The sequence below is a fragment of the Gigantopelta aegis genome, chromosome 2, assembly GCF_016097555.1.
Source record: "Gigantopelta aegis isolate Gae_Host chromosome 2, Gae_host_genome, whole genome shotgun sequence".
NCBI lineage: Eukaryota > Metazoa > Mollusca > Gastropoda > Neomphalida > Peltospiridae > Gigantopelta > Gigantopelta aegis.
This window is the reverse complement of record NC_054700.1, coordinates 5,743,866-5,770,323: the sequence shown is the minus strand read 5'-3', so window position 1 is coordinate 5,770,323 and position 26,458 is coordinate 5,743,866. Positions and strand designations below refer to the sequence as shown.

At 39.9% G+C, this 26,458-nt stretch overlaps 1 protein-coding gene across 2 annotated transcripts in view; it reads right to left on the bottom strand.

Moving 5' to 3' along the window:
* Positions 1–26,458, bottom strand: part of LOC121380401 (ankyrin repeat and death domain-containing protein 1A-like) — a 51,899-nt gene that overhangs the window by 5,999 nt on the left and 19,442 nt on the right. The window contains exons 3-15 of one of the 2 annotated variants that reach the window (XM_041509199.1): positions 25,953–25,976; positions 19,043–19,146; positions 17,653–17,751; positions 16,846–16,944; positions 15,213–15,317; positions 13,771–13,869; positions 11,991–12,089; positions 10,513–10,611; positions 9,010–9,108; positions 5,791–5,889; positions 5,022–5,120; positions 4,507–4,602; positions 858–1,056 (exon numbers count right to left, since the gene is read on the bottom strand). In XM_041509199.1, the coding sequence (XP_041365133.1) occupies positions 858–1,056; positions 4,507–4,602; positions 5,022–5,120; positions 5,791–5,889; positions 9,010–9,108; positions 10,513–10,611; positions 11,991–12,089; positions 13,771–13,869; positions 15,213–15,317; positions 16,846–16,944; positions 17,653–17,751; positions 19,043–19,146; positions 25,953–25,976 (1,320 nt within the window). The remainder of the gene's footprint in view (positions 1–857; positions 1,057–4,506; positions 4,603–5,021; positions 5,121–5,790; positions 5,890–9,009; positions 9,109–10,512; positions 10,612–11,990; positions 12,090–13,770; positions 13,870–15,212; positions 15,318–16,845; positions 16,945–17,652; positions 17,752–19,042; positions 19,147–25,952; positions 25,977–26,458) is intronic. The other variant, XM_041509207.1, reaches the window with a different exon arrangement.

The window sequence follows — 26,458 nt, the reverse complement described above, 5'->3', positions numbered from 1 at the left end:
TATATATATATATATATATATATATATATATATATATATATATATATATATATATATATATATAAACACACACTTCTGTGGCAGTGCTTGTCAAGCGTCCCAGAACGTCACCAGGGGCCTAATCCACAAAGCTCTCTTAGGCTGTGTTAAACCACAAGGCATCCTCTTTTCAAGTATTTTAGCACTGCACTGCGTGATTTAAAATGTTGTAAGAGTTTAGTGAATTAGGGCCCCACGAAGCGATCTTAGCGCTAATATCGCCTTAAGTGTATAACTACCCTATGCACTTAAGGTGATCGTAGAGCTAAAATCGATTCGTGGGACGGGATGCTGGGGACTAATTCACAAAGGTCTCTTAGGCTCTGCTAGTCTTTTAGCACTGCACTGTGAGATCACAAAGTTTCGAGAGTTTAGTGAATTAGGCTCCTGGTCACCAGTCGTCACAGACGTGTAGGTCCCATGTAATACAGTAATATACTTGAAAGTTTCCACTAGCCCAGAACAAAAATGCACTAGTCTAGTATAGATTCACATGTCTAATGACGTCACACGCATACAATTTGTATGGCATTAAAAGTTTCAGACAAAAACTAAGCACAGATCCTTGGTAGACAACACACAGACCGTGATTTGCACTTAAGCTGATCTTAAACTAAGATCAATTCGTAAAACGGTAGGTATGGCTTTTATTAGTATGAGTGAGTATGGGAAATGGTTTATTTAACGATGCACTCAACACATTTTATTTACGATTATATGGCGTCGGAAAGAGTGAGTATGGGATTATTGTGCGACTTGCGATGGTTAGTAATGTGCATGTATATTACACATTTGTTTGTGCATGTGTGTGTGCTTACCCGTGTATTGGTGGTCTATTGAGCGGATGTGTTCGGGCGTGAACTTCCAGTGTACGGCGAGTTTCTTCCAGTCTGCAGGTTTCAGCTGTTTCGTGGCTAGTTTCCACATAACCGTTTTCATCAGAGACGCCGACGGGTGGACCGGCTTCCTGAGATAGAGGTCAGGATCCACGTAACCCAGGTCACTGTCGTGGTATTCCTAGAGGAGATATCACTACTACAGGCATAGTGCAACCATTAGTAATACAATGTAATTATAATAAACAAAAACGAGACCCGCCTACTCCCCCTCCCAAAGAATAAACGCAAAATGAATGAAAAATAAGTACCAGCTAGATTTTATGAGAGAGAGAGAGAGAGAGAGAGAGAGAGAGAGAGAGAGAGAGAGAGAGAGAGAGAGAGAGAGAGAGAGAGAGAGAGAGAGAGAGAGAGAGAGAGAGAGAGATAGATAGAGAGAGATTTTCAGAGAAACAAAGATACATACATACAGAGACAGCAGAGAGGGTTGGAGAGAGCCAGAGGGTGGAGGAAATATTATCGTACATAATTTTGCGAATAAAGACCCAGAATGACGTCATAGTCTAGAGTTATGGTGATTTTGAATGCCCTTCCCGAAGGACACACATTAGTATTGTCAATTGTTGTTAAAAATAACAGTTGTTAACCTTGTTATTGAACGAACGCGTCTAGCTGCATCAAGTCAGTGTGACATGATAAACATTTTGTTTTGCTCCACCGTGTTTGGTTTCAGTTTTGTTGTCGTTAGTTTGCCATCTCAATCTCAGTATCAAAATTAGAATGAATGAATAAATGAATTGGTGAATTGGTGAATGAATAAATGAATTGGTGAATTGGTGAATGAATGAATGAATAAATTAACAAATGCATATTTAATGAAACCCCAGCACGAATAAAAAAAATCGGTTATTGGGTGTCAAAACAAGTAAATGACCATCAACACCAATATACAACTTGTAAAATGATCAATGAAAGACGGCGTAAACAGCTATGAAAAGAGTCACGTTCGCATACGACGCAAAGACACACACCATTCCAAAAATACAATCTTCAAAAGGACAAAAAACAAACGTTATAGCCATACCAAACAGTGTGTGGAGCTTGGGAAAACATAAACCAATATTGGACCGTACTATCATCACAAGTAAGGAAGGAAGGAAATGTTTTAACAACTCACTCAACACATTTAATTACGATTATATGGCGTGGGAGACATTATGGTTAAGAACCACACAGATATTGAGAGAGGAAACCCGCTGTCGCCATTTTATGGGCTACTCTTTCCGATTAGCAGCAATGTAACTTTTATATGCACCATCCCACAGACAGGATAGTACATGCCAGGGTCTTTGTTACACCAGTTGTGGAACACTGGCTGGAACGAGACATAGCCCAATAGGCCCACTGACGGGGATCGATCCTATCACTACAAAGCAGAGAATACCAGATAGATTTGGTGATATCAATTTTATATACTTACAGAACCGATTAATACAAGATAGATTTGGAGATATCAATTACATATACTTACAGAACCGATTAATACCAGATGCTGTGCTGTTCTCGCAATTGCGAAGAAAACCCATAACAATGTTGCCACCCCTGCACTACTATGTGGAATAGTACTGGCAGAGGCAAAATTATATAATTACTGACTTAAATGAAACCAAATTATGTACGTACAGTGTATAGCGGTACTGGGTTATTTTGTTACTGTTTAGGTAGGTAAACGCAAATCGTTTGTCTGCATCTAGTGGTAATTCAGTTTGTTTATTTTGTACAATTTGCCTCAACATTTTGTTGGTTGAAAATTGCAGTAGTAGATTCCCAAAATCATGATGGCAGAACACTGGCTTAGGAAGCGGAGGGGGGTAGGGGGCAGATATTTTGATTTAAATTTGCTTTATAATAGTGTAAACGTGTGTAAATATAAAAGTGTGCCCCCCCCCCCACCCCCCCCCCCCCCCACACCTTTTGGCACCTTCCTACGCCACTGCAGAAAGGTGGTCTATAAATGTGGTAAGCGAAGTTTCTAGCGGGGTTCGTGTCATCATTACAGAAAGAAAATTCGTTTTCAGCAGGCGGCGTGGGTGGATTCCACCCTCGAAATCCCCTTGCACCCGCGCCTGAAACTGCACCATTAAAACGACGCAGTGGAAGTTTTACTCAGATCTAATTCAATGTTTCTGTCTCAGTTTCAACTAGTGTTGGCAATCGGTTGGAATTTCATCATCGATCATCGGTTATAATCGGTCTGCACCAATCAGTTACAGAATTATATGAACCCAACAAGAACTTGAATTATAAGGAACATACGCCTATTGTCGTGTTAACTGGAATAAAGGAAGGAAGGAAATGTTTTATTTAACGACGCACTCAACACATTTTATTTACGGTTATATGGCGTCAGACATATGGTTAAGGACCACACATAATTATATTGAGAGAGGAAACCCGCTGTCGCCACTTCATGGGCTACTCTTTTCGATTAGCAGCAAGGGATCTTTTATATGCACAATCCCACAGACAGGATAGTACATACCACAGCCTTTGTGGAGCACTGGCTGGGATGAGAAATAGCCCAATGAGTCCACCGACGGGGATCGATCCTGGACCGACCGCGCGTCAAGCGAACGCGTTACCACTGGGCTTGTTAACTGGAATATACCCTAATAATAGCTAATTTTACCTGTAATAACTAATACTTTTTTATGTACACATGAAAACCAACCCCAACCTAAACATATTTACATCAGTTCAATCATCTAAACTAGAGGAACAATTATTGTTAACAGTTTCTCACATGATCGATTATGATTTTCTTTTTATGTTCGATCGCCACATCGGTAGAGCCGAACCGATGAATTTTCGATTATGATCGATCACTGGAACATCACTAGTCCGAACTCGCCCTTTCTCGGGGGCGGGACGTAGCTCAGTGGTACATTGCTTGCCTGATGCGCGATCCATCTAGGATCGATTCCCGCCGGTGGCCCCATTGAGCTATTTCTCGTTCCAGCCAGTGCTCCACAACTAGTGTAACAAAGGCCGTGGTATGTACCATCCTGTCTGTCGAAAAGAGTAGCACATGAAGTGGCGACAACGGGTTTCCTCTCTCAATATCTGTGTGGTCCTCAACCATAAGCCCGACGCCATATAACCGTAAATAAAATGTGTTGAGTGCGTCGTTAAATAAAACATTTCTTCCTTCCTTCCTCTGCCTGTCATGTCTATGATCTAAACACCATCTAAATAAGAACAATATTTCAGGACAGCATGTGTCCGGACTGAATGTCAGAATTTTGTTCAGTGAAAAAGTTTGTTTTGTTTAACGACACCACTAGAACACATTGATCTATTAATCATCGGCTAGAGAGGAAACCTTCCACGCCCTTCTATTAACAGCAAGGGATCTTTTATAGGCACCATCCCACAGACAGGATAGCACATACCACGGCCTTTGATACACCAGTCGTGGTGTACTGGCTGGGACGAAAAATAGCTCAATGGGCCCACCGACGGGGATCGATCCCTGATTGACCGCGCCTCAAGCGAGCGCTTTACCAGTTGGCTACGTCCTGACCCTGTGTTCAGTGATGGCTGACGGTTTCCTCCAGTCTGCCGTACTTACTCGGGTATTGGCGTAGTATCGATCGGCCTTGATGATCATGTCCACAATCGCCACGAAACTCCCCCTGGCGGCCAGCTGTAGCGCAGTCTTGCCGGTCTGTGAGAAAACGTTATAGCACATGAAGAGTGTGACGTGTCTAGCTGAATAATTAATTAGTGATAAAGTTGCATTATTTACAATAATTACACTCACGTACGAACGCACACACATATTCATGCATGCATACATACATACATACATACATACATACATACATACATACAACTTACTAGGCACTAAGATCGCTAAGATCGCCGAGATCGCTGAGATCGCTGAGATCGCTTCATAAACCAAGACCCTGATGTTAGAAAATCATGTCTGAGGCCGTCCACAATTTAAAACATTCGTGGGGGAATAACTCAGATTTTAGTTTAAAATGAACAAAATCTGTGAGTTAAATATGGCGTGCTGCATATCTCAAAGAACACGGCAAACTAATCGGAGAGTGACTATTTTCTCGCTTAGTTGGGCCTTACCTTCTCCTTGGCCTCCAAGTCTGCTCCTCCAGCCAGCAACACCTCCACAATGTCCAGATATTCGTTCTCCACACTCAGGTGCAGCGCCGTCTGTAGTCGCTGGGGTAATAGGTAATACAGACAGAGGAATCAGTGTTATATTCAATCATCTCGAAAGCAAAGCGAACGAATATGTGTAAGCTGTTTGGTTTATAACATAACTATATGGTTATTTCTAAGCTTGGGGGGAGAGAGAGAGAGAGAGAGAGAGAGAGAGAGAGAGAGAGAGAGAGAGAGAGAGAGAGAGAGAGAGAGAGAGAGAGAGAGAGAGAGAGAGAGAGAGAGAGAGAGAGAGAGGAGAGGGGGGGGGGAGGGAGAGAGGGGAGATAGAGAGGGGGTGGAGGAGAGATAAGAGAGAGGGGGTGGAGGAGATGGATATACAGAGAGAGAGAGAGAGAGAGAGAGAGAGAGAGAGAGAGAGAGAGAGAGAGAGAGAGAGAGAGAGAGAGAGAGAGAGAGAGAGAGAGAGAGAGACAGAGAGACAGAGAGAGACAGACAGACAGAGATGGGGGGAAGGAAGCGGGAGATAGAGAGACAGAGAGACAGAGTGAGAATGAGATGGAAGACTGAAGCTAACTGTGAAAAAGCAGCAAGGGATCTTTAATTGCACAGTACGAGGACTGATTGGGACGGGGAGACAATCCTGAATCCAAAGACGGTTATCGACCCTGCCTATAAAACATAAGCATGATAGTACAGATCATGTTTTGAAAAACCAAATTGAACTTACATGGTTTGGAAGATCTAATTCACATTTGGGGTTGACGAGGAATAGAGTGACATCCTTATGATGTCCTAATACTGACATGTGTAAGGCGGAGTTTCCTTGCTGAAATTAAACAAATATACATGCATATCAGGTCTGGTCAACATGAAGAGAATCCAGTACATATTATATTAAATTACAATATATACTAACACACTTTGAAAACGCATTTCGAACTTTAATGCTGATGAAAGATGTAAATGTGAATGCGGTTTTGTTTGACACATATCCTGTAAGGACACACAGAATCTGTACTCGTCTGAGAAAATCCACCGGTAAAAATATTTTGGAGGTCAGTAGCCAAGACCTTCAACAAACTGAAGTATAGTAGGTGGATGTCGTAGAGACACGATGTTTCTATTGTAAATCTCAACAACAAAACGGTTATCCGCGACCAAGACCGTATCTCGAATGGGAATTAGGCAAAATAGTGAATTTTTATCTAGTGCCTCGTCTACAGGAGGGTAATCTCTATCTAGTGCCTCTTCTTTAGGAGGGTAATCTCTATCTAGTGTCTGTCTCTAGGAGGGTAATCTCTATCTAGTGTCTGTCTCTAGGAGGGTAATCTCTATCTAGTGTCTCGTCGTTAGGAGGGTAATCTCTGTCTAGTGTCTGTCTCTAGGAGGGTAATCTCTATCTAGTGTCTCGTCGTTAGGAGGGTAATCTCTGTCTAGTGTCTCGTCTCTAGGAAGGTAATCTCTATCTAGTTCCTCTTCTCTAGGAGGGTAATATCTAGTGCCTCGTCTATAGGAGGGTAATCTCTATCTAGTGCCTCGTCTATAGGAGGGTAATCTTTATCTAGTGCCTCGTATCTAGGAGGGTAATCTCTAGTACCTCGTCTATAGGAGGGTAATCTCTATCTAGTGCCTCGTCTCTAGGAGGGTAATCTCTATCTAGTTCCTCTTCTCTAGGAGGGTAATCTCTAGTGCCTCGTCTATAGGAGGGTAATCTCTATCTAGTGCCTCGTCTATAGGAGGGTAATCTCTATCTAGTGCCTCGTCTCTAGGAGGGTAATCTCTAGTGCCTCGTCTATAGGAGGGTAATCTCTATCTAGTGCCTCGTCTCTATGAGGGTAATGTCTATCTAGTGCCCAGTCTATAGGAGGTTAGCGACTAACGAGGTCCACGACGAGGAGATGCTATAGTGGACAATACATTATTTTGACCGCCACGAATAGGACTGCTACTCCCAGACTGGTTTACTAAATAAAAACTAGCACAGGACACACCTCATTAGAATATATATATAACTGCACTAATGAATCACTGTGAAAACAGCCCCAAGTTCAGCCAGCGAACGTTTTGCTAACGTTCGCGAACTATTTGATTGGTTCCCGAGATGGCAATTTGGTTTAACGTGAGCGCATAAATCAGTCTAACGGACGTTTTTTTCTGCTCGGTCTGGCTGAACTCAGCCTAGGTGTTCGCATGGGTGAGCATATCCTGCCCCACCAGTGGCACCACTCATACGTACTGCCACCACAGCTGTTAAGTCCGTCTCTTCATCTAAAACGATGGGAAAATGTGCACTAGTTTCACCAAAGTTCTACGATATGTCATTCCACTGTGTCTGTATCGCCGGAGTGCTGTCTGTGACTTTGTTGGGCTTCAACGATGACGTCCTATCGTGTTTCTGACTGTTGATGTAGCTGACAAAAATAAGTCAGGTTGGTAATGTTTCACTTGTTTGCCTCGTGTTTCCGAGTTGCAACCGGAAGTTGGCCTGGTTGAGCAGTGGCGTAGCGTGGGCGGGGCCACCGAGGCGGTTGCCCCGGGCGCAAATTTCTTGACTGTTGGAAGGAACTCGGGGAGTGCTAACGGTCCACTGGTTAAGGGGCGCAATGCTTGGCATGCCCCGGGCGCCTTGCCCCGGGCGCTGGCAACCCACGCTACGCCACTGTTGTTGAGGACGGTGACGAACACTTCCAGTCTAGTTATATCGTCCATCAATCTTCAAACTGTCTAGCTACCTATTGTTGTGAAATTCCCCTACTCAGCATTCCTAATGCCCCATCATTCACCCCATCCCCACCCCATTAAAGTGTCATCATATATAACATTTGCAGCTATGAGGACAATTGTGTTCTATATCGACGTAAAACAGTCATTAGAATATTTCTAATACAAAAAGACCCATGGGACCCGAGTCGTTCATCTGGTATTATACTAACGATAACTGAAATGTGAGCCATAGCAATAATACTATATTACAGATAATGGTCGTTTGTGAGCGCTAATTTGACATCAACCTAAATGAACAAATGAAGATGAACAATACGAATGTAATGTAACCCGGGCCAGTACAGGATTCACTTTTATAACAGCATCAGCCTGACATTTTGTGAATACTCATTTCACCTGTAACATAATTAGGGGACAAATGACAAATACAAAGGTATCCATATCATCATTAGGTTCGTGAGAAGATAATTTGTTCCATGTTTGGTTAAAATCTGGCTGATGGAACTTGAGAAGAATCTGAAAATGTCTCAGTCAACCAAAGGCAAGGACTGTCACCTCGGATTTCGAATGGGCCCGAAAAGTAACAGCACTTCGTGAAGGCTGTAAGAGGATCATTTTGACCAAGTGTGGTTCAAATGTGCCTAGTGGAACTTGAGAAGAGGCCGAACATGTGAAAAGTTGATGGACTCCGGACGGACGGACTGGTGGACGGGCAGACAGAGGGACGATGTACCAGTTGTGATAATAATATTACAATAACCATTTATTAAGCTATATATTTCTAATGTAATATTAATACTCATTGTTTTATTAATCTATTATGACTGTCTCGAGTTTGTAGCCATTGCCTGATGTTTCCTACGAATACAGCCTTTTTTGACAACTACAGTTGGATATTAAGAATATTTTCTTGTTTACAATACCCGTGTCTTTATATCCAATGCATTTGTGGTCGTGTGCTCATGTTTACAGCAGCGATGTTTCATTTAATTTGTTATATATATTTCTTTTTCATAAATTTAAAATGGTTTAGGCTACTACAAAACATTAGTACGATAACAAACACCTTGTTCATACAAATGCCGGTATTCTAAACAAGAAAATGTATTTAATATGTTAAGTTAGTCATCAAAACAAAGGCTCCATCAGTCGGAAACATCTTACAATGGCAGCAAACTCAGGACAGTCCCTTTTATATGGTATTTTTGAGGTTAGAGCTTACAAAGTTTTGAGCGTTGAGGTTGCATCCCGATCGGACCAGACTCTGGCAGACGTCGAGGTGGCCGAGAAAGGCAGCTTGGTGAAGTGGGGTCATCTCGCGCTGAAACAAAGAAACAGGGGAGAAAATAACAGATGAGACAGAACAGATCCCTTAATATTATACAGCAAAGTCTTGACCATGTTAAGGTATGCCTTAAATAGACTACTGAACAAAGGAAAGAAGGAAATGTTTTGTTTAACGACGCACTCAACACATTTTATTTATGGTTATATGGCGTCAGACATGGTTAAGGACCACACAGATATTGAGAGATGAAACCCGCTCTTGTCACTTCATGGGCTACTCTTTTCGATTAGCAGCAATGGAACTTTTATATGCACTATCCCACAGACCAGTCGTGGTGCACTGGCAGGAACGAGAAATAGCCCAATGGGCCCACCGACGGGGATCGATCCTAGACCGATCGCGCATCAAGCGAGCGCTTTATAATTGGGCTATATCCCGCCCCAGACTAATGAAGATCCTCTTTAGAAGAATATTTACAATATATGTTAAGGTGTATTGATCTATCGACTGGGGCCTAATTCACTAAACTATCGTTACGTTGCAATCTCGCAGTGAAATGCAAAAAAGACACGCAAGGGCATTGCGATGTTGCTTTGGGATATCAAAAGAACTGTTTGAATTAGACCTTCAGGAACGTGGACGAGCGTTGAATATAAAAGCCATATATACACACTGAAGAGCATTAGAAACGCATCAGCTGAATAAGGAACACCACAACACAATGTGTTGAAATATACAACATATAATCAACTTCCTTTATTCCAACTTTAGTACCTATAAATATGAGACAATATGGTCCACGTTCTAGCATTATCTTTTAATAATCAGTTTGTATTGAGCAGCGTTTAACCAGAGTTGTTTCCCTTAAAACATTTTTGTCTTCAAACAAGAAAAGAGAACGATGTCAGTTGTAGCTCGTGATGATATCAGTGGCGTGTTCAGGTGGTCGATCGCTCGCGAATTATTTCACTGGTAGCAGTGTCTTCTGTGATAAATTCCTTTAATATTAGGTTGAAAAACCAGTCTAAGGAGCGACCACGACCGCGCGTCCTCCTCAACCTACCCCGGGTGTTACACGGATAATGAAAGAAAGAAATGTTTTATTTAACGACGCACTCAACACACTGTATTTACGATTATATGGCGTCAGACATATGGTTAAGAACCACACAGATATTGAGAGAGGAAACCCGGTGTCGCCACTTCATGGGCTACTCTTTTCGATTAGCAGCAAGGGATCTTTTATATGCACCATCCCACGGACAGGGTAGTACATACCACGGCCTTTGATATACCAGTCGTGATGTACTGGCTGGAACGAGAAATAGCCTAATGGGCCCACCGACGGGGATCGATCTCATACCGACCGCGCATCGAGCGAACGCTGTACCACTGGGCTACGTCTCGCCCCACACAGAGAATGTAAAACTCACGTACGATGGTCTCGGCGTTAGCGCTGGCCGTGTAGTCGAGAAGCAAGTCTACCGCCTCCCTGTGGTTGTTCTCAGCCGCCAGGTACAACGCCGTGCAACCTTCCTGTAACATATTGAAATAAACCAATAGACAAACAGACAAACAGACAAACAGACAGACAAACGGAAGGACAGGCAGAGGCGAAGGCACCGGTGAACAAAACTATGGACGAGGATAGATGGCTGCTGGTGACCCCTTGCACTTGCCAGCGCGGGCGGTACCCTCTTCCACCCACCCCAAACCTTTTCCTGTCCTGGACGGAGGAGACGGCCGAGGCATGCGCTACAACAGCTTGTTCTGAATGTGCACGTAAAACCATATGACCTGATCTGACCAGATGGGTGGACAGACAGACTCAATGAAAGTCAGACAGTCAGACAGCCGGACAGACAAACATAATTTATATATTCCCAAAGACAGGAGAGCATCCTGTATTTTTAAAGACGGAACCTGCAAATGTTTTAGGGAGGGGACCATGGGAAAAAAGGACACATGGACCAACTCCTGAAAAGGGCACTTGAACGAAAATCATAAACAGATTGTTAAAAAGGGACATTTTAATGTTTTAGGGGGACACGTGCCCCATGTCCCTAGTTAAACTGTTAAACTGGTGAAGACTTCTCTCTGAACCACAGTCATCTTGGATATCCTTAAATTATCTTTGGCACTAACGTTTTTGTCACATATGTTACGTGCAGTTTTAATGACCAAGGGTTATTTTGGGAGAATAGCATTAGACTGTCTGCTGCGAAATTGCCCTCTTGATAATTATGGAAATGGTCAAAAGCAATAAAAGGATAATTACAGGATACATAAAGAAAGGAAACGACGAGACTATTGTCTTAACAGCCCCTCAGTACATTCTTAATCTGCAGGGGTTTTACGTGTGCTTTCTTGTGTGTGTTTTCTTCTTCTTTTTTGAGTTAGTTGACGTTGTTTTTGTTTGGGTTATTTTTTTTTTTTGGGGGGGGGCTTTCGCTTTTTTTTGGGGGGGGGAGAGGGGCGGATGTTAAGAGAAACTGTTTTTTGAACCCGTTCACTTGGTTACGGCCTGCTCCTTTTTGTACTGAGGTATGTAAGAAGTTTTTTTTTTGGGGGGGGGGGGGGGGGGGGGTCGGGCTAGACAAAAGTGCCAATATTTTACCAAAAACTCACATCAGTGAATACATTTTTAAAATTCTCAATAACCCAAACCTTGACAAATAGGTTTCTCTCATGACGTCATAAATCAAAATGGCCACCTTTAAAAGTAGATTCACCAGCTATGCGGCATTTTTTTTTTTTTTACTCATACAAAGATATTTTATCGCTTGATATAATTTTTATCTTCCTCAAGTATTTGCATGGTACATTTGTTATACTAGTATATATACGATATTTGAGACAAGTAGTCATTTCATACTGAACTAATGGTCACCAGTTTTGGTGAAGTATTTACTTACAACATCCCTGTCATCAACTTCGATTCCACACAAGAGAAGTCGTTTGAGAATCTCGGAATGGCCGTTTTTGGCGGCTAGGTGGACGGCCGTTTCGCCGCTCTGTGGATGAACAAAATCATAATACACGTGAACAAATCGTTATCATAATACACGGAACACCTTTGAAAACGCACTGATCAGATTTGTAGTTGTTAAAAGGACATGAGAAAGTTTGTTTTGTTTTGTTTAAAGATACCACTGGAGCACATTGATTAATTAATCATCGGCTATTGGATGTTAAACATTTGGTAATTCTGAAAAGTAGTCATCAGAGAAAACCCGCAAAAATTTTCACAATGCAGCAAGGGATCTTTTATATGCACCATCCCACAAACAGGATAGCACATACCACGGCCTTTGATATACCAGTCGTGGAACGAAAAATAGACCAATGGGCCCACCGACGGGGATCGATCCCAAACTTACTGCGCATCAAGCAAGCGCTTCACCACTAGGCTACGTCCCACCCCCAAGGACATGAGAAGAAAGCATAATACATTTAACTGCTTTTGTATAACTGGATGTGTTCTGGTTCTGTAAGGCATGACGTAACCCACAAATTGTACACAAGGTTTAGGGTTGTTGTGTGCTTTATAACAACCTCACGCATGCGATAACAGTAATTATTGGATGGTGCATTTTTAGTGGTGTTCAGTATACTTCACAACAGATCGGTATGGTAACAAGCAAAAGAAAAACAACATCATTTTAAAGTACTACGTTTTTACGTTAATAACTTTATTGAAAATGACAGTATTTATGATTTGGTTATCGGATTCCTATTGAATGCACTTAACAGTTAGAAATCATTACGGAAATTGATGTCTGTCTGAAAATGGCGCACAATGGGAAGAAAGTAAAACTTAATTATTTATTCTAAATGCTAGACGCAGCGTTTCAATCAACAGACACCATGGAATCGGAAACAATGGTGTTTAAGCTGCTCATCCCAGACATAATGGGATGCGTCTGTGACTACCCTAGTTCCGCACAGAAATTGTCATCCTATTTTTAATAGAACCCCGCACATGTTTCAAGCACACCAGTAGTTGATACACTGACACTCGTTCAGAATAAAATACAGGAATGAACTGGCTAGATATTTAGTGACAACAAACACTGTCACATTTATCACCAATGACAGGACTAGCAGCTTTAACTGTAGAATCAAACGTTGGGTGCGCTTAGAAATGTACCCTGCCGATATACTATTTGATATTATGCTACCTTGAGTAGTAAAAATAGCAAATATTTTATTTATGTACTTGTACAGTTACAATTTGTTTTGTTTAACGAAACCAATAGGGCACATTGATTTATTAATCATCGGTTATTGGATGTCAAACATTTGTTAACTGTGACATAGTCTTAGAGAGGAATCTTGTCACATTTTCCACCATGATAAGGTATGGTATAGGGATTAACGTGCACATTCAGAGAAAGCTCTTTTAGCGCACGCCTGTCATGGCCAGGACAGGAAAGAGTTGGGGTGGGCGGAGAAGGCAAGAGAGCACCAGGGATATTTTATATGCACCATCCCACGGGCAGGATAACAAAAACCACGGCCTTTGATAATGCTAGTCATGGTGCACTGGCTGGAACGAGATATAGCACAATGGGCCCACCGACGGGGATCGATCCTAGACAGACCGCATATCAGGCGAGCACTTTATCACTGTGCTATGTTCGTCCCCATGTAGTTACAAAGGTCACCATAGCATTCCGATATCAGTCATCTTACCTTGTCTTTGATGGAGATGTTCGCTCTCATTTCGAGGAGTTTGAATATCACGTCCAGATGTCCGTTCTCGGCAGCCAAATGCAAGGCTGTTTTGTCATTCTGGAAACATGAAATAATCACTATTGTCTTAAAGGCAGAATCGCACATTTTCGTAATAGTTAATTAAATGCAGAGTCGTATGGATTACGTTACGTTAATTTGTATGCTCTGTCTGTACATTGTTATTCCGCTTAAATATGCATGCTATCGTAAGTCGCTTTGTGAGCATTTCCAACAGCTGGCGTTAATCTAGAACTGTCTGATTTAAGGATTCGTAGCCATAATTCAGCTGTATACCAAAATACCTCCTGCCACGGAACTCTCCACTGGCGAAGCCAGAGGTCGGATCCGTGGTAGGCGTGCCTGAACCTTCGTGGATATGGGCACGTTAAACGAGTTTCCATTCCATTCCATACCAAAATATAAATAACAACTTGGATAAGGCGACTATATAGCAGACTGGATAAATAATATATTGAATCATTTAGTAGGTGACTTGCTATTTGGCCATGTCTCTAAACGTCTGGAACAACAAACTCTGAAACTGTGCTACTTTTAAGTATACAGATAAAAGTGATACCAAAAGGTAATGGAATGTAATATGTAATTTTAACTCGCTAAATTGCTTGTATTACTCGAGGACATGTTACAATACAAGCAAAACTCAGAACAGTTTATTTAATAAATATATACAAAGTCTAGCAACTGACGGGTTGCAAAACCTGTGTTCAGTTACCATTCGACATTCGAATAGATTGAAACCATTTTTTTTTGCGCTACTATAATAACAATGTCAGAAGGTGCAATGAATAACTATAAATAATATAGATGTGCAAGTATTTGGTATGTATGTATGTATGTATGTATGTGTGTGTATGTATGTATGTATGTATGTATGTATGTATGTATGTATGTATGTATGTATGTATGTATGTATGTGTGTGTGTGTGTGTGTGTGTGTGTATGTATGTATATATATATATATATATATATATATATATATATATATATATATATATATATATATATATATATATATATATAACAATATCGGAGACAGCAAACTATTATCAAGAACACAGACATTCCAAAGAAATTAAATATATATATTTTTAAAAGCCAAACAAATAAATAATGTGAAAGAGGAAAGAGGAGAAAGGTTAGGAATGTAATAAAACGATCCGGTACATTTACTAGATAGACCTAAATACTTTAATCCATATACTGGGGAATGTCATAGGGGGAAATGACCAAGGGGAGAATGATGGGAGAATTTACTGGAGCGGGGGATGACCGGGGTGGGTGGAGAACGCTGTCAATGTGTAGGGTCGATGGTCGTACACCGGAGTGCCAACTGATTTTAAAAGTTACCCATTTGACACAATCTGTTGCTGGAGACTCACCTTCTCCGTCTCGTTCACATTGAGCCCCTCGATGGATTCGAACACGAAATGCATCACTTCCACCTGGTTGTTCTCGGCGGCGCAGTGCAGCAGTCCCAGACCTTGCTGTGAAGAGAGACAAGAGTACAGGAGTGAATGAAGACGCTTGGAAACAGGCTCATTTTCCGTGTACGTGGTTTTTTGACGTTTCGCAAGCGCGCTTACAAAACAACAACAACAACAACAACAACAACAAAAAAAGATGTAAAAACACAACCAAGCAAACAAACAACCACAATACTGATATGGAAACATAGCTATTGATAACCAAAGCATTTTGTTTTTGATGAACCTATTTCTCCGAGTTACGCGCCCGCACCGCGCCGAAAAACCGCACACTTGTCAATATATTTTTCGTGCTGGCGTGTCGTTAAACATTGATTGACTGACTGACTTACTTACTGACTGATTGACTGATTGATTCCTCTCTCACAAAGTTAACCACTAACAGACAGACAGTGTAAATACTCCACGTGTATGCGCATGACAAAGACAGCGTTCTTGAACCTAAATTGAAACTAAGTAAATGCGGTATTAAATGAATATAGGACAATTATTTTAGAAAGACATCCCGCCGAAGTCGAGGATGAATATATGTGCATTTATCTACCCGCTTCATCCGCAATATGGAAAATTCCTTAAAGGTGTCAGTTGTGTCTAGACAGAGATCTAGAAGGCCATACAAATTGTGCCATGATTTTTGGATTAATTGACCCACCGCGCACACCTTAACCCGACCCCCATCCCCACCTACAGTGTTTTAAGTGAAAGTCTAGTTTTATTTGATTGTGTCTCTCAAAGAACTTTAATTGAATGTCTCCCTGACGACTATTTGTTCTGAGACACAATCCGAGATGGCCTATACAAGTTTTATAGTAATTGGTATTTGTTTCCAAGGTCCATCAGTTTAACAGGGATAACGAGCTCCCCGAGGACACGGCAACGTCTGGATTGTATCAGACGCTTTCGTCTGGCGTGTCCTGCAGTCGCCGAGGAGAAACCAGAGTGCATTTACTATTACGAGTATTGATTCTCTTTGACGTTACATATTACACATAGGCAAAATATATAGTGTCCAGATAGCAAAACAGTTGGCCCTGGAAACGGCTATTAAGAGGGTATGGGACAATTAGCTGGAAGGTGGAGGGTTAATGCTGCATCTGTTTCCACATATATGACTATACAGAGGACTCGATTTGGCCCTCGGCGGCTCTGGGCAAGAGTGAAGAGAAATGATTATTTCTTGGAAGGTCCATATGGCTCCTACAAACCTATTTGTTGAAAAGTACTGACTCTAGAATGTGAAAGACATAGCCCACTACCATTATTTATAATACACCTTTTAATAAGGTGCAAAAAAAAAAATCAAATAGTAGTTTCCGTCTGTTCTGACGAGGCCAACATATCACATCTGAATCAAAAAACGTGTCACGGACGCAAATTTAAATTTTATAATATCAGAATTTTAAAAAATATAAAATCGCAAATATGTTTAAATGTACACAAACAAGATGGTTGTTTTGTATATACTTTGACACAGTGGCAACTTTAGTGCGTTTGTTTGTGGAGCTTTAATTTGTATACAAAAACCAACCTTATTGCGAGCTGTTGGGGTAGCCCCTGCATTGATTAAAAGTTTGAGTACCCGTAGATGTCCGAACCACGCGGCCCACAGCACAGCTCGCATGCCGTACTGAAATAAAATAATGGGATAACAGTCGTTAAACTATATATATATACACACACACATACACACACACACACACACACACACACACACACACACACACACACACACACACACACACACACACACATACACACACACACACACACACACACGTTATTACTAATAATGCTATCACTACCAATAATAATACCATTGACAATATTAATAATATTTTTAAAAACAAGAATAATACAAGTAGCAATAATATTACTGACAACAGTAATAATCTTAACGACTGTAATAATGAAAATAAACGTAAACAAATCATACATTTCTGAATAAATCTAGCCTATGCAACCAGGTGCGGATCTAGAATTGTAGGTTGGGGGGTGGGGGTGGCGTAACAGTAGGCCTATAATGTAGTTTGATGAACAAAACCATTGTAGAACTATTGCAAGACAACATTAGTATTTATCTGACCCAAAATTATTGTTGGGTCCCTGCCCAAATCTGCGCAACCATATTATGTTTTCCGTAACAACATAAGCAAACATACATCTGAATACAGAGATTAATTAGATAGTAATAACGTTTCTGTTTCATGCCACTGGCACATGTGTTGCTTGCGTGGCCTGAATTTAAAAAACATATTTTTAGGTACCAGAATAATATATTTAAAAAAAACACCAGTGCCATAACATTGTTTAAAATCCCAGTGTTTCATTGGCCAACCTTGTCCTTTATTTCTAAGTCGACCCCGCCTTCTATGAGTGCCTCTGCCACTTCGGTGTTCCCATTGGCTGCAGCCCAGTGTAGGGCGGTCCTGTCAAGCTGTCAAACAAATCGAATGCAACAATATAATGAAAATAACTATTTTATGAATTAAAATATATTAGCAATGTAGTATGATGTATTCATATTTAACACTGATAGAAACTTGGCCAAAAAACATAATGTAAAGAAAGAAGAAACATGCAGCCGCCACATTATAGGCTACTCCTACCGATTTAGGGAGTATACGGTAATATATACCATGGTCGTTGATGTACCAGTCATGGCGCACTGGTTGGGACTAAAAAGAAAATCGAGTCCATAGCGGGCGATTGAAAGAAATATTTTATTTAACAACGCACTCAACACATTTTGTTTACGGTTATATGGCGTCAGACATATGGTTAAGGACCACACAGGTATTGAGAGAGGAAACCCGCTATCTCGCCACTTCATGGGCTACTCTTTTCGATTAACAGCAAGGGATCTTTTATATGCACCATCCCACAGACATGATAGTACATAGAACGGCCTTTGAGATACCAGTCGTGGTGCACTGGTTGGAACGAGAAATAAGCAGGCGATTGATCCTGCGACCCATCTCACCTCAGGCTAGCGCTCTACCACTGAGCTATATCCCACAACCGTTTTGTTTAAAATACACCACTAGAGCACACTGTTTTATTAATCATCGGCTATTGGTTGTCAAACATTTGGTAATTGTGAGACAGTCTTAGAAAAACCCCGCTACATTTAGCCATTATCTACAAGAAATCTTTTATATGCATTTCCCTCAGACAGGGCAGCACATACAACGTCCTTTTTGATATACCATTCGTGGGTAACTGGCAGACTATATGATCTCGTCTGCATCATCATTATTAGCAATATGACCAAACCTAAGAGCACCACACGTGTGAGCTGCATTACACAAAATAAAAAATTCGGATATGGAAAACGTGCCTTAAAAAGGTTCAGGCACGTCTCTCCTGGGCCAATCCTCTGGATAACCAGTTACCGAGTTATGGGGATGAACAAAATAACCAAGATACATTTGTTTGTTCGTTTGTTTATACCTATGTTCGTGCTTATGTCTAATTAAAGTTCAAGCACGCTATCCTGATCACACACGTCATTATCTGGACTGTTTGTCCATGACAGAGAGTTAGTGGTTACTTGTTAATAGTTAGTGAGATAGAAGTCTGTGTAGTGGTCTTATACCTTCCCAGTGAGTCGTTAAACTCGATCGGAGGGTTGAGGGTGGTACCGGTATGCGAACCCTGTACCTACCAGCCTTATGTTCTATGATTTAACCACTACAACGGTGGAATATCTAGTTAAATGTACTTACATTATTTCTGCAGTTGAGGTTGACCTTTTCTTTGAGCAGTTTCCTCACACACACGTGGTCGTTGTCCCTGGCAGCCTGGTGAAGGCGTTGTTCCCGCTTCGTCACTGGGAAGAGTAGCACACGACAATTTAAATCATCCAGTGATTCAGTTTATCATTCATAATAATACACGAATAGCCGCTAGGTACCACTTAGTTAATAGAAATTACTACCCGACCCTCCGCTAGGTACCATTTAGTCAGTTATTGATCAAGTTTATAGAAAGTACTACACGACTTTCCGCTAGGTACCATTTAGTCAATTATTGATTCAGTTTATAGAAAATACTACACGACTTTCCGCTAGGTACCATTTAGTCAATTATTGATTCAATTTATAGAAATTACTACACGACTTTCCGCTAAATAGCATTTAGTCAATTATTGATTCAATTTATAGAAAGTACTACACGACTTTCCGCTAGGTACCATTTAGTCAATTATTGATTCAGTTTATAGAAAATACTACACGACTTTCCGCTAGGTACCATTTAGTCAATTATTGATTCAATTTATAGAAATTACTACACGACTTTCCGCTAAATAGCATTTAGTCAATTATTGATTCAATTTATAGAAATTACTACACGACTTTCCGCTAAGTACCATTTAGTCAATTATTGATCTAGTTTATAGAAAATAATACCCGACTTTCCGCTAGGTACCATTTAGTCAATTATTGATCTAATTTGAACAGAAAAGACTCCATGATTGGTTGCCAAATACCATTTTGTTTTACGTACGTAACGAGCGGAAGACAATTAGACAGGCTTTTAAAGGAGTTGTAACATAAATCCTTTTTTTTTCGGACAACTCCTTGGCGAAGTGAGAGGTTGTGTTCACGACATGTGTCTCTGAACAGTCATCTGATTAAAACATGCCACATGGATGGCATCATACAGACACCAGTGTAGTACTTAATTTCATATATGTATATATCCTCAAAACACAGGTCCTGGTGGGTTGATAGTACGCGTCTAATCAACGATAACTGAGTACGGCCCTGGTGGGTTGAATGTCCGCTTGTAATCAAAGAGAACTGCGTACGGCCCTGGTGAGTTGAATGTCCGCTTGTAATCAAAGAGAACTGGATACGGCCCTGGGCCCCGTTTCAGGAAGCGATCTTAGCCCTAAGATCAACTTAAGTGCATAGGGTAGCTATGCGCCTAAGGTAATCTTAGGGATAAGATCGCTTCGTGGAACGGGGCCCTGGTGAATTGAATGTCCGCCTGTAATAAAAGAGAACTGGGTACGGCCCTGGTGGGTCGAATGCCCGCTTATAATCAAAGAGAACTGGGTACGGCCTTGGTGGATTGAATGTCCGCTTGTAATCAAAGAGAACTGGGTACGGCCTTGGTGGGTTGAATGTCCGCTTGTAATCAAAGAGAACTGGGTACGGCCTTGGTGGGTTGAATGTCCGCTTGTAATCAAAGAGAACTGGGTACGGCCTTAGTGGGTTGAATGTCCTCTTGTAATCAAAGAGAACTGGGTACGGCCCTGGTGGGTTGAATGTCCGCTTGTAATCAAAGAGAACTGGGTACGGCCTTGGTGAGTTGAATGTCCGCTTGTAATCAAAGAGAACTGGGTATGGCCCTGGTGGGTCGAATGTCCGCTTGTAATCAAAGAGAACTGGGTATGGCCCTGGTGGGTCGAATGTCCGCTTGTAATCAAAGAGAACTGGGTACGGCCTTGGTGGGTTGAATGTCCGCTTGTAATCAAAGAGAACTGGGTACGGCCTTAGTGGGTTGAATGTCCGCTTGTAATCAAAGAGAAGTGGGTACGGCCTTGGTGGGTTGAATGTCCGCTTGTAATCAAAGAGAACTGGGTACGGCCCTGGTGGGTTGAATGTCCGCTTGTAATCAAAGAGAAGTAGGTACGGCCTTGGTGGGTTGAATGTCCGTTTGTAATCAAAGAGAACTGGGTACGGCCCTGGTGGGGTTGATAATAGCCGCCTAATCAAGGGTAATAGAATAGGGATATTATCAAGTATTACCCAGCGAACCGTTCTATGTGCGGCGGACGCCACTAATGTGACATAACGTCTTGTTAAGCAAGAATAATCGGTACGAAATAATTCATAAACCATTGTCAATAGCACAGAACAGTCTACATCGCCATGGCAACCAGACGTAGATGGTGGCTTTAACGAGCTACCGCTTTGTACTATTGGACTCCCTCGTGAAACATTCTCCATTTGGTGTGCTCGAAACCTAGTGGTATATGAGCATGTTAAAATTAGTCACCATTTGGTGTGAGCTTCAATCACCGGAATTAAAAGGTTATTCACAGCTATAACTATTCAGATGCGGGGCCCGGGACTGTTGGCCACACCACCCAGTAAAATACGGAAAAAACCCCCACCCCAGAGTGTTACACTTGTAGTTTACATGTGCCCTTTAATCTAGTTGGAGAACGCCCTATTTTATCTAGTTGGAGAACGCCCTATTTTATCTAGTTGGAGAACGCCCTATTTTATCGTGCCCTAATTCCATTTTTTTTTAAAGATGTACTTCCTATTGAATTATCTTAGAGTGGATACGGATGCCTTTAGTTGTAATATATGGAAGCGAGAAGAAATACACCGTAAAATATATATCAAAGACAAAATTTATAAAAGTAACATTAGGTCAGTAAAGTGAATACAGTGATATTATATACTGAGAGAAAGAAATAAAGAAAACCTGGTATTGTAGACCAAATTTCAGTTACTGTTAACGTCGTAATGTCTGTATACAATACAAAGATGAAATGTGGGATTGGTGTCAGTAATGTGAGATTGAATGTCATTAACATGTTTAATTTCCTCACAGTATAGATGAGGGTTGTGGTTGCAGTGACTCTTTACTGTTAGTGTTGGTGTATTCCCTTTTTTCTGTCCATCAGTATATATCTATTAGAAGGCGATGGTGCGAAATGACATGAAAAAACCGCTGTCCAATAATTGTAAACTGCATGTAAAACACATGTATATCACACTATTCGATTTTAAGTAAATCGCCTCTACAAGTTAACTAATGCTTTTCATATTAACATTTATTTGTTTAGGTTGTACAACAATCATATTAAAATGGAAATAGATATGATGATATCGATGCATTGATGATACATATTCTCGAAAAGCCCAAACCTGGATATAATCAGTAATGATAGCGAACAGTCTTCTGTAACTCAGTATAGAATAGCCCATTACAATTTTATAGTTAATAGTTATGATGATATCGATGCATTGATGATACATATTCTCGAAAAGCCCACACCTGGATATAATCAGTAATGATAGCGAACAGTCTTCTGTAACTCAGTATAGAATAGCTCATTACAATTTTATAATTAATATTGATTGTATGTATATGCTGTATGTTATTCAGCTGTAATAGGGTGGCACTTTCATAGGCTGTCTGTCAGTGTGCCAGGTCATATTGACCTATAATAAAAATTTGTAATAAGGTGACACTTTAATATGCTATCTCCCAGTGTGCCAGGTCATATTGACCTATAATTAATCATTTGTAATAAGGTGACACTTTAATATGCTATCTCCCAGTGTGCCAGGTCATATTGACCTATAATTAATCATTTGTAATAAGGTGACACTTTAATATGCTATCTCCCAGTGTGCCAGGTCATATTGACCTATAATTAATCATTTGTAATAAGGTGACACTTTAATATGCTATCTGTCAGTGTGTCAGGTCATACGGACCTAAAGTTAGTAGATCTTGATTCACTATAACTTAAAGGATCAAATAAATATACCTTTCACTAACACTTAAAATTTGTAATTATATATTTTTAAAAAGAACAAGCTTGCTAAGAATTCTGCTAAAGCAATGCATGTCCCCTACCAGCCAACACATATTTTCGTATCTCCTAAGTTCAGGGGCGATAACTAAGAGAAAACTGACCATGGAAATCAAACTTGATCTGTAACAGTACACGATAAAGCTATACACAAAGGTTTAGCTCAATATCGTGAAGCATTACGAAAACAAAGTCCGGAAAACAAATTTCGTATCTCCTAAGTTCAAGAGCCATACCTCTGTCGAAAAAGTCCGGAAATGATATGTGGGACAGACAGGCTAGCAGACAGCCAGACAGACGGACATAACGATTGAGACGAAACTTATAGTCACCTCTAGTTGGACCGGAAGTGAACCAAACACTTGAATCATTCACAATCTAGGAATATTCCTTATTTGCAACTCTGCAGTAAGGCCAACACGTTAAAGTCATTTCAATTTTTTGTTTCATGCGCAATCATGGAATACTCTATTTGAAATTCTGATGGTAATAAAATGTACGTTGATCATGACATAAGCACTTTACTATGCTAGCTGTTTTCGTTTTGCTCTGAACCTAGTACAATAAATATAAATCTTACAAAGAATGAATCAATCCAAAATAATAGATCTACATGCAAGTATTAACATGTACACTTAGAGTGTACGTTTAGAAACAATTAAATATCTAGATACAACAATAAAGCAAGACAATAATTATACAGGCTGCTGATGAGATAAATAAGGACTAAACAATTCTGAGACTAAACCATTTTTGTATTTAATACACTTTATAAAGAAATGGGATGATTTGACTATATAAGTCTGGCCATTTATTTAAGTGTACAATATCATAAACTAGTAATATTGACACAAGGCTACACACACAAAGGAACAATGAAAGACAATTCCGAATTCGTGTAATGTTTAGTATTAATTAATTCAAAACTGTATTGCTTGCAAAGTAGGTGTGTAGAGATACTTTATGTTGTCTTTCAGTACAACATGCAATGAAAAAAAAGTTTGTTTTATTTAACGACGCCACTAGAGCACATTGATTTTTTATCTTATCATCGGCTATTGGACGTCAAACATATGGTCATTCTGACACTGTTTTTAGAGGAAACCCGCTGTCGCCACATAGGCTACTCTTTTTACGACAGGCAGCAAGGGATCTTTTATTTGCGCTTCCCACAGGCAGGATAGCACAAACCATGGCCTTTGTTGAACCAGTTATGGATCACTGGTCGGTGCAAGTGGTTTACACCTACCCATTGAGCCTTGCGGAGCACTCACTCAGGGTTTGGAGTCGGTATCTGGATTAAAAATCCCATGCCTCGACTGGGATCCGAACCCAGTACCTACCAGCCTGTAGACCGATGGCCTGCCACGACGCCACCGAGGCCGGTAACATGCAATGAAACAAAACAGTCGACGATTGACAGTCACATAACTAAACTCAACTTTTGACAATCAGCACAAAAATATCACAACAGAGGAAATATAGTTAGCATTCCAGGTGTTTATTAAACGTGAATAAGTGGCTAAATAAATTTATAAATGAATGAATAAATTAATACATAAATTAATAATTAAATAAACAAGCATTCTGAGAGTACTCTAAAGCAATACATATCCCCTACCGGGCGAAACAAATGTTCGTGTCTCATAAGCTCAAGGGTCACAACCCTGTGAAAAATTGGTAAATTGCCTTTACAGTCAAACTTGATCTGTAACAGTACATGATAAAGCTATACATAAATTTTCATCTTAAAATCTTGAGACATTGTGAAAATAATTCCGTAAGATTATTGTAAGCCAGACGGCCAGACGAACGGCCAGACAGACAGACAGAACGGTTACGAAACCTATAGTCCCTTCCGGTTGGACCGGTAAGGGACTAATAACTAACTAAATAACTAAATAACACACAATTCTTTCAAGCATTCTTGATGTACAATCGTTAAAGTATTTTTAACGAATTTGTAGGGTTAAAAAACAATTGAATTACCGTATTTATTCGAGTAAATGCAGATTATTGTAATTCACCTATTTTTGAGACACTAAATTTATTGCCCAAATGTCTACACAAATATGGCGCAGGCAAGGTTGTTATTGAAACCCTATACTCACTAAATAGAACATTGGTACCTACGTTTTAGACACCCACCCCTCATCTTTTTTTTTTCTTTTTTTTTTTAACTCGTTTGACTTTTAAAATCACATTAAAAAGTACTGTCGGAAATAGAATAAAAATTATTTTCGTCGATTATTTCTTACATATTAAACAGACAAGTAAATATTTGTTATAGTCTGTTCCAATAAAAGTCACAAATCTCCTGTTTACTGACATCTTTATTTCAATTCCAAGAGTAAACACCACCTTGTACATCAATGCGAACCCAAACAAGTAAATGCTAAATTAGGTAGAGTACCATTAAATATGTATTTACAAAATATTTATTTGTCAGTTTAATATGAACGAAATAATTGACGAAAATCATTTTTATTCTATTTCCGACACTACTTTTTTTCAGTACATCAAGATATGCATTTTATATAGACAGCTTTTAGACAGCTATTTAAAATTGCTGTGTGAATTTGGCAAGAAATAAAAATATTTGGAAACGCAAAAATGGAAAAAAACACAACAATTAATTAATACAAAATCAAAATTGTAAATTTATTTTCTTCTACTGTAATGCAGATGCAAAATGTATTTGCGCGTGTATTTATACAAGTAAAACTTTGGAGAAATGTTCATAGTAAACTTACATTGAAGATACTCTTTTTTTTAAAATGTACAAGTTAAACCGTTTGGGTACATCCCCCCACCGTCAACCCCCACCTCGTTCATTTTGAAATAAATTAAATGAAATAACTCAGGCAAAACTAAATTTATAACTGAACCCATATATTACAATACACCGTAACGTTTCGTCAATAAAACAAGAACATCCAGAGAAGAAGAAAACCAATCTGACATTTGATGACTTTGGACACAAACATATACATTTATTAAAACAAACACGGTAGCAAAAGCAAACGAGAGGTATACACACAGTCATGCGAAACGCATACACATTATCTTACTAATCTCAACGCCATCACTCAGCACTGAAAACACAAAAACAGCAAAATAAACAAAACTAGTTTGAGCAATGCTGTTCTAACGTGCTCTAACACTAGTTACCAATGTGGTGGTGATAGTGGTGTGCACCGCACTATTGTAAACTAACAAAACTAGTGAGCACGTGAAGTATTGATACACAAACACGGTCGTGTGTAAAAACTAAAATATCTACACACGTAACATATATAATATCTAGAAAGACAAAATGGAATAAAATTATATATTAACGATTTTTAAATTTTATAATTTTCAGAAACCACCTGAGAATTCGTCAGCAATGATTAATCCAGAAAGCAGATCTATTAATCATTGTTTATATCAAAGGGTCCCGGTTAAAAACTTAAATATCAGCAAATCGAAATACAAAATGGAATAAAATAATTTTATAAAAAATATAAAAAATATTAATTTTCAGCAATCACAAGAGAATTAAACAAATATCACAAATAAAGCAGAAAACATTCAT